The sequence below is a fragment of the Antedon mediterranea genome, chromosome 8 (genome assembly GCF_964355755.1).
Source record: "Antedon mediterranea chromosome 8, ecAntMedi1.1, whole genome shotgun sequence".
In the NCBI taxonomy this organism is placed as follows: domain Eukaryota; kingdom Metazoa; phylum Echinodermata; class Crinoidea; order Comatulida; family Antedonidae; genus Antedon; species Antedon mediterranea.
The window spans coordinates 501,592-511,359 of NC_092677.1; the positions used below are offsets into that span (position 1 = coordinate 501,592).

At 33.6% G+C, this 9,768-nt stretch overlaps 1 protein-coding gene across 1 annotated transcript; it reads left to right on the forward strand.

Moving 5' to 3' along the window:
• The first annotated feature begins 265 nt into the window (after positions 1-265).
• Positions 266-4,092, forward strand: LOC140057020 (pregnancy-specific beta-1-glycoprotein 2-like). The gene is made up of 8 exons (XM_072102554.1): positions 266-605; positions 1,052-1,333; positions 1,698-1,916; positions 2,152-2,181; positions 2,342-2,434; positions 2,707-2,746; positions 3,192-3,277; positions 3,834-4,092. Exons 1-8 carry the CDS (start codon positions 266-268, stop codon positions 3,941-3,943), a joined length of 1,200 nt encoding a protein of 399 aa, XP_071958655.1. The 3' UTR covers positions 3,944-4,092.
• The last annotated feature ends 5,676 nt before the right edge of the window (positions 4,093-9,768 follow it).

Below are 9,768 nucleotides of genomic sequence, written 5' to 3' on the forward strand. Positions count from 1 at the left end.
TGTCTCGGTCTTCGTTTCTAGAAACCTTTTCCTCCATCACAATACTAATACACAATACGTTTAATTATTGTGGTTTTGCTATTTGCCTAATTTCAGCTTGATTGCTTTCATTTTTATACATAGGCTTCCTACACTTGGATAGATATACTATATTTTAATTTCTGTTAATAAGTACTACTGTTTTCTATAGGCCTGACATGCATCACATTTGAATTAAAGATTTTATCACTATATTTTGAATCATGTTTTTTTAACCATAGTCCCTATGGCTGTTGCACTAGAGGTCACAATAAGTGATGTGCAAGGATTTCCCGAGAATTCAGACGCGTTACTAGCTTGCGACTACGCACCAACTAGTGCAACGGGGGTTGATATCTCGTGGACACGAGTTAATGCTCAAAGCGAAATTACTAATTTAGTAGTACGAAGTGAAGTGGTTGATGAATTCAAATCACGTATGGAGCTCCAGGTTGCTGATACTTTCCAGGGTAACGCTGGTTTAATAATTCGTAATGTCACTAAAGAGGATGCTATGTCTTACGTGTGTGCAGTATTCTCTACTAGTGATGGTCAAGAACAAGGAATAACTACTCTACAGATACAATGTAAGTATTGATCTTTTTGTTTTTCTCTTTCTATCATGCTTGCTACTTAATGGTATCTCTAAAACAGGACATGCTCCCGATTGAAAAAAAAAATCAATTCCTTGATCATAACTTTCATAAATTTAAAAGGTCATATTTGACCTATACACTCAGCAAGACGTGCCCGCATATAAAAAAGAAATAACTATTATTTAAATACTTATGCGATCTACAGATATAATTTACATTGTGTATGGCCTACATAATATCCAAGTCCAAACGAAAAGAAAGAAAGAAACGAAACGTGTAGGACTAATAGACCTTAGATGAATGCGGATATTTTTCTGAACCCACAGTGTTAGTCTACGTTTTATTGGGGAAGGATTTTGTAGGTACTTAGTACTATAATACAATATTGAATAAATGTGAAATGTTAAGAATTCTACTGTTTTTTGTTTTTATTTTAGGGAATTACAAGCCAAAAATTACAAGTGATCCAGCTCCAGATTCTTTGCAAGTTGGTGACAACGTAACATTTACGTGTTTATCTGAAGCCAACCCTACATCAGAAATAGCATGGCTAAAGAACAACGTTACCATTGAGATGGATGACAGATTCACAAAGAACGAGAATGCATCTACTCTTCACATAGATGGTTTAACTCGAGATGATCACGCACTCTTTAGTTGTAGTTCAACAAACCCCGTAAAAGAAATAAGGAGTGATCAGATTGAAGTTGATATAGAATGTAAGTAGTATGCCTAATATTGGTAATAGAACACTTGTTTACTTTAATTATAATGATTAAGAAGACATTTAGATCATAGGCTGGCCTAAAGTATACATTGTGCTGACCCGCACGGTATAGGCTAATCTACAAAAATATCCAAATGGCTGTAGACTAGTTTTTAAAAAGGCGATTCGACTAAATATTGGTAAAAAGATAAATATTTTGGCACAGATGGTATTCCATACGTATATTACTTGCGCTATATAGATAAAACAAATTGTGAATTGGAAACTATGAAACGCCGAGTGCCTTCATTGGAAAATAGAAGTTCAGAATTGTTGTTATGATTTATAATAGGTCTAAGTATAATTGTTTTTAATAGATGAGCCAGAGATGTATTTAAACCAGACAGGCAACAAAGTTGAATGCACCAGTGAAGCGAATCCAGCAGTGTATCAGTACGAGTTTGAAGTAGACGGTAAAGTAGTGAGGACAGACGACGCAGTGTACGAATTGAAAGGAACTGAATGTGTTAATATCACGTGTTTTGGTACTAACAAAATAGGAACAGGCAACGCATCGGATATCGCGTGTCCTTTGAGTAAGTATTCTGTTACTCATCCAGAAAAGCAAGAAATTTCTACTTACTGACTTTTATAGTTAAATCACCTTTTGACGTCGCTTTAAATTATGAAACAAAAACAGTACGCTTCTTTCACATATTTTAACATTATTCTATTTGCTTTATTTAACATGAATTTACAATGTGTCTATCTTGGTATAATTCTATACAATACTATTGCTTTTTAGTTCATCAATGTTTTTTTTCATTTCAGTTATTCCATCCACACCGCAGCCTAGTACAGGTAAGAATCAACTAAACTGTCATTGGTGTGTTTAAACGCGTATCTGTACGCGCGCGTATGTTTTAAAATCTGAAATTTAAAACACCCTCTTGTTATATTACGTCTTTATATATTATAATATTACGTCATTATAATTTATGATTCATATCTGCATCTATAGGTTTGTCTGGTGGCGCTGTCGCCGGCATTGTTATTGGTGTTCTAGCGTTAGTTGGCGCTGTTGTCGTTCTTGTCCTCATCCTCCTCGTATTCCGTAAGTACACAATTCTCTTCCACTAAGTTACTTTTCTAGTGGCCAATCACCCAAAATAAGTCGTTTTAGTATGGTTTAACTAATTATATACTTATCGAATTCTTATTTTTGTTTTGGAGCAATGAAATTAAAACAGTCGCGCTACTGCAAAATCATCAGCGTATAATTACAGGGTGGTTATCTGTGGCAAAGAAAACTTTTTTAGTATTTAGTAACCTAACAGACAACCTAAACAAATGAGTAATTCTCGTATTTTTATACGTCGTTATCAGGTAAAAGTGGAGTGTATGGAGAATCCAAAGATTCAAAATGGTGAGTGTCTAAATTACTATTATCATCATTATTATCATTCCGGTATATATAATATTCAGAATATTATAGGTAAATTCTCCCAGTATCTCCAAGTGTACGTATAGGCCTACTATGAAGAACAATACAGAACTATGGTTTGGGGTTAGGGTCAGGATATCAATCCCAATAAGAGAATGCTTCCAATACTATACTTAAGCCTAAATCGTGGTTTCCACAAGAGACGCACGCAAGCGAGTTGATCAATCACAAGCGACAGTTCGAATAATATATCTATCGCTTGTGATTGGTCAAATCATTTACGTTGCGAACCAATCATTATTATTATTGTCACAATTAAACATAAAAAATAAAATCTAATGTAAAAACAGTTTTTAAAAACAGATTGAAACAAGTTATAAACTTGCAGTGGCCAAGCACATAACATGTTTTGTTTATGTTGTTACAGGAACTATGCAGAAGAAGATGAAAAGATGGAGACTAAAAAGAAGGAAGAAAGCAAGCCAGCAACAGGTTCAGGAGGCACAGATACAGGTAGGGACAACTACTTATTGGTTGCTAGGCACAGATACAGGTAGGGACAACTACTTATTGGTTGCTAGGCACAGATACAGGTAGGGACAACTACTTATTGGTTGCTAGGCACAGATACAGGTAGGGACAACTACTTATTGGTTGCTAGGCACAGATACAGGTAGGGACAACTACTTATTGATTGCTAGGCACAGATACAGGTATGGACAACTACTTATTGGTTGCTAGGCACAGATACAGGTAGGGACAACTACTTATTGATTGCTAGTCGATCAATCGACTTGATACATTGATCTATTCATCCGATCAATAATCTTGGTTCCCACTTGGACGCAACGCAACGACGTAGGCACAACGCAAGTGAGTTGACCAATCACAAGAAGTTTCAATGATCCACCGCATCGTGATTAGTCAAATTACTTATGGGGCGCGCCCATGCGTCGTGTGAACAGAGATTTAAGATTAAACCAATACCTTGCGACCGAAATTACCCTGTTAGACCTAAAACTGCAGAACTACAAAGTACTAAAGACATGTTTTTTTTTTTTAATGTTAGGTACGGCGTCAGAAAAAAAGGGCAGCAGCGAAGAAGAGAAGGGGAAGGATCACAGGTATGATGAACCACCGACAGAGGCAAAGGAAGCGAACGAAAAGGATTGGGTGTGACCATGGCAACATAATACGCGTGACCGCCGACAGAGGCAAAGGAAGCGAACGAAAAGGATTGGTTGTGACCATGGTAACATAATACGCGTGAAACTTTGCATAATTTACGCAAAAGAAGAGACAAACCAAATTCAATTAAATACTATAAAAGATAATAAAGTTAGATTAATAACTATAATTGTTAGTTTTCCTTTTTAGTTTTGTTAATATTATTAAGTAGTATTTTAGGCCTAGATTTTTACAAATTTTAATGACACATAATTTGTACCTGATTTGTATAGATTTAGCATTTGTACATCAATGATAAATTTAATTGTTTTTTAAATCTTGTTAAAAATAAATCGTCTTTATACAAATATTGTGCGTATACCTTTTGACAATTGTTCTATAGGACCTACAGGCACATAGGCCGATAAAAAAAACGATTGTAACTTGACACTCGGGTGACGCTCGGAATTGAATTGCAATAAACATGACTCTCGGGTGACGCTCGGAATTGAATTGCAATAAACATGACACTCGGGTGACTCTCGGAATTGAATTACAATAAACATGACACTCGGGTGACGCTCGGAATTGAATTGCAATAAACATGACTCTCGGGTGACGCTCGGAATTGAATTGCAATAAACATGACACTCGGGTGACGCTCGGAATTGAATTGCAATAAACCTGACACTCGGGTGACGCTCGGAATTGAATTACAATAAACATGATACTCGGGTGACGCTCGGAATTGAATTACAATAAACATGATACTCGGGTGACGTTCGGAATTGAATTGCAATAAACATTGCATTTAAAAGAGCTTTCTCGATCACCCGGGTTTAACGGCTCAACGAGTAAAACGTCACCGTGTAGCAGGCAGAGATTCAACAACAAAGGTAAGTGGTTCAATTCTCTCACTAATCATGTAATTAAGTTCTTCTTTCAGCAAAAACAAAACGCGAAACTCCCGAGTCGAAAATAAACGCGAAAAAATACCACGCGAAAAAATAAACAAAACACAAAAAAATTTAAAACCCCAAAAATTAAAAAAAATTAAATTAAAGCAAAAAAAAATTGTCTTTTTTTTTGGAGTTATTTTTGCATTTTGAAGTCACATGAAGTCATGAAGTTTATGCATAAAAATAATCTCTCTATACAAGGATTTTATTTAACAAGGTATTATTTCTGCAATTAATATGATTTGTCATTATAGTAACCAGTAGGCCCCTATAATTATTTGGATTTTAATAGATTTATAATATTTTAAAAATACAGTATAGTACATTTATTTCGAAATATACCATATGAGTTTTTAGAAATTCAATTATTAAGCTATATATAATTATATGCGTATATTTTGCGTTATCATCGTCTTGTAGACGTATAGTAACCATTTATGTAAACAAATAAATGGATTGAATTTTTGCCATTTTTAACCAATTTGAGGTAACATGCGTAGATTATTTTGATCGTCAAATTATGAGATTCTGCGCATGCCGATTTATATACAAGATACAAGATAACTTTATTATCAAATAGTTGATTAACGAAAGATTTGAAATTGGTTTTTCTCATGGCAACTTAATATAAAAATAGATAAAATCAGTAAAATGTAGTAAAATACACAGCACTGTAAAATATGTAGAGATAAGGATAAATGCTATCAAGTGTTCCCAGGTGTTATAAAATACAATTATTTGTGTTTGTCGTCATTATATTTAAATATATCGTGGTAACATGCGATGATCATATTATTTTATTGTGGTCTGCCCATGTCAATTCAAGTTCGTCATTTTTTGAAAAATAATCAAAATATTCACTAAAATACTACTATTATTATTATGCCATAATATTTGGCTACTATACGTCTATAAGATGATTTAACGCAATATATGCACATATATAGCATATATAACATTTTAAAAAGTGCCTATTTTGGAAATATTTATTTTTTGACGTAAATGGTTACTATAGCATAATAAACATGCGCAGAGTCGAATAATGCGTTCTGCGCATGTTAATTGTGCTATAGTAACCAGTTTTATCGAAAAACAAAAAGGTCGAAAATTGGCCATTTTTTTGAAAAAATCCCTTTACTTTAAGTACAGGGAAATTTTCGAAAAATTGCCGATTTTCGACCCTTTTATTTTTTTGTCATCAATGGTTACGATAGTATAATAAACATGTGCAGAGTCCGAATAATGGGTTCTGTGCATGTCAATTGTCCTATAGTAATCACTTTTGACATAAATGGTTACTATAGCATAATAAACATGCGCAGAGTGGAATAATGGGTTCTGCGCATGTCAATTGTGCTATAGTAACCAGTTTTATCGAAAAATTAAAATGTCGAAAATTGGCCATTTTTTTTTTAAAAATTCCTGTACTATAGTACAGGGAAATTTTCGAAGAATAGCAAATTTTCGACCCTTTTGTTTTTTGACATAAATGGTTACTATAGCATAATAAACATGCAGAGAGTCCAAAAATAGGTTCTGCGTATGTCAATTGTGCTATAGTAACCACTTTTGACATAAATGGTTACTATAGCATAATAAACATGCGCAGAGTGGAATAATGGGTTCTGCGTATGTCAATTGTGCTATAGTAACCAGTTTTATCGAAAAATAAAAATGTCGGAAATTGGCCATTTTTTTGACAAAATCCATGTACTATAGTACAGGGAAATTTTAGAAAAATAGCAAATTTTCGACCCTTTTGTTTTTTGACATAAATGGTTACTATAGCATAATAAACATGCACAGAGTCGAAAAATGGGTTCTGCGCATGTCAATTGTGCTATAGTAACCACTTTTGACATACATGGTTACTATAGCATAATAAACATGCGCAGAGTGGAATAATGGGTTCTGCGCATTTCAATTGTGCTATAGTAACCAGTTTTATCGAAAAATAAAATTGTCGAAAATTGGCCATTTTTTGAAAAATCTCTTTACTATAGTACAGGGAAATTTTAGAAAAATAGCAAATTTTCGACCCTTTTGTTTTTTGACATAAATGGTTACTATAGCATAATAAACATGCACAGAGTCGAAAAATGGGTTCTGCGCATGTCAATTGTGCTATAGTAACCACTTTTGACATACATGGTTACTATAACATAATAAACATGCGCAGAGTGGAATAATGGGTTCTGCGCATGTCAATTGTGCTATAGTAACCAGTTTTATCGAAAAATTAAAATGTCGAAAATTGGCCATTTTTTTTGAAAAATCCCTGTACTATAGTACAGGGAAATTTTCGAAAAATAGCAAATTTTCGACCCTTTGTTTTTTGACATAAATGGTTACTATAGCATAATAAACATGCACAGAGTCGAAAAATGGGTTCTGCGCATGTCAATTGTGCTACAGAAACCACTTTTGACATAAATGGTTACTATAGCATAATAAACATGCGCAGAGTGGAATAATGGGTTCTGCGCATGTCAATTGTGCTATAGTAACCAGTTTTATCGAAAAATTAAAATGTCGAAAATTGGCCATTTTTTTGAAAAATCTCTTTACTATAGTACAGGGAAATTTTAGAAAAATAGCAAATTTTCGACCCTTTTATTTTTTGACATAAATGGTTACTATAGCATAATAAACATGCACAGAGTCCAAAAACAGGTTCTGCGTATGTCAATTGTGCTATAGTAACCAGTTTTATCGAAAAATTAAAATGTCGAAAATTGGCCATTTTTTTTGAAAAATCCCTGTACTATAGTACAGGAAAATTTTCGAAAAATATCCGATTTTCGACCCTTTTATTTTTTGACATAAACGGTTACTATATAGCATAATAAACATGCAGAGAGTCCAAAAATAGGTTCTGCGTATGTCAATTGTGCTATAGTAACCACTTTTGACATAATTGGTTACTATAGCATAATAAACATGCGCAGAGTGGAATAATGGGTTCTGCGCATTTCAATTGTGCTATAGTAACCACTTTTGACAGAAATGGTTACTATAGCATAATAAACATGCACAGAGTGGAATAATGGGTTCTGCGCATTTCAATTGTGCTATAGTAACCACTTTTGACATAAATGGTTACTATAGCATAATAAACATGCGCAGAGTGGAATAATGGGTTCTGCGCATTTCAATTGTGCTATAGTAACCAGTTTTATCGAAAAATAAAATTGTCGAAAATTGGCCATTTTTTGAAAAATCCCTGTACTATAGTACAGGGAAATTTTCGAAAAATAGCAAATTTTCGACCCTTTTGTTTTTTGACATAAATGGTTACTATAGCATAATAAACATGCACAGAGTCGAAAAATGGGTTCTGCGCATGTCAATTGTGCTACAGTAACCACTTTTGACATAAATGGTTACTATAGCATAATAAACATGCGCAGAGTGGAATAATGGGTTCTGCGCATGTCAATTGTGCTATAGTAACCAGTTTTATCGAAAAATAAAAATGTCGAAAATTGGCCATTTTTTGAAAAATCCCTTTACTATAGTACAGGGAAATTTTCGAAAAATAGCAAATTTTCGACCCTTTTATTTTTTGACATAAATGGTTACTATAGCATAATAAACATGCACAGAGTCCAAAAATAGGTTCTGCGCATGTCAATTGTGCTATAGTAACCACTTTTGACATAAATGGTTACTATAGCATAATAAACATGCACAGAGTGGAATAATGGGTTATGCGCATGTCAATTGTGCTATAGTAACCAGTTTTATCGAAAAATTAAAATGTCGGAAATTGGCCATTTTTTTTGAAAAAATCCATGTACTATAGTACAGGGAAATTTTCGTAAAATATCCGATTTTCGACCCTTTTATTTTTTGACATAAATGGTTACTATAGCATAATAAACATGCAGAGAGTCCAAAAATAGGTTCTGCGTATGTCAATTGTGCTATAGTAACCACTTTTGACATATTAATGGTTACTATAGCATAATAAACATGCGCAGAGTGGAATAATGGGTTCTGCGCATGTCAATTGTGCTATAGTAACCAGTTTTATCGAAAAATAAAATTGCCAAAAATTGGCCATTTTTTTGAAAAATACCTGTTCTATAGTACAGGGAAATTTTCGAAAAATAGCAAATTTTCGACCCTTTTGTTTTTTGACATAAATGGTTACTATAGTATAATAAACATGCACAGAGTCGAAAATGGGTTCTGCGCATGTCAATTGTGCTATAGTAACCACTTTTGACATAAATGGTTACTATAGCATAATAAACATGCGCAGAGTGGAATAATGGGTTCTGCGCATGTCAATTGTACTATAGTAACCAGTTTTATCGAGAAATAAAAATGTCGGAAATTGGCCATTTTTTTAAAAATCCCTTTACTATAGTACAGGGAAATTTTCGAAAAATAGCAAATTTTCGACCCTTTTGTTTTTTGACATAAATGGTTACTATAGCATAATAAACATGCACAGAGTCGAAAAATGGGTTCTGCGCATGTCAATTGTGCTATAGTAACCACTTTTGACATAAATGGTTACTATAGCATAATAAACATGCGCAGAGTGGAATAATGGGTTCTGCGCATGTCAATTGTGCTATAGTAACCACTTTTGGCATGGTTACTATAGCATAATAAACATGCGCAGAGTCGAATAATGGGTTCTGCGCATGTCAATTGTGCTATGGTAGAAAATTGGCCATTTTTTTGAAAAAATCAAAATCAATACGTCTATAAGATGCTTATAACGCAATATATGCACATATATAGCAATATTATTGCATAATAACCGTCTTTTAAAAAGTGCGTAATTTGGCCATTTTTCGAAAAAATCCCTCATGTTTAGTGATCCTAATTGTTAATAAGAGTCAATGTACTTCATTCATTTAA

Bases quoted from the DNA above. Each gene is read 5' to 3' on its own strand.
- LOC140057020 (XM_072102554.1), top strand. From the start codon at position 266: ATGGCTGTTGCACTAGAGGTCACAATAAGTGATGTGCAAGGATTTCCC. The intron at 606-1,051 runs GTAAGTATTGAT...TTTTTATTTTAG, and splicing joins AACTACTCTACAGATACAAT to GGAATTACAAGCCAAAAATT. The intron at 1,917-2,151 runs GTAAGTATTCTG...TTTTCATTTCAG, and splicing joins GGATATCGCGTGTCCTTTGA to TTATTCCATCCACACCGCAG.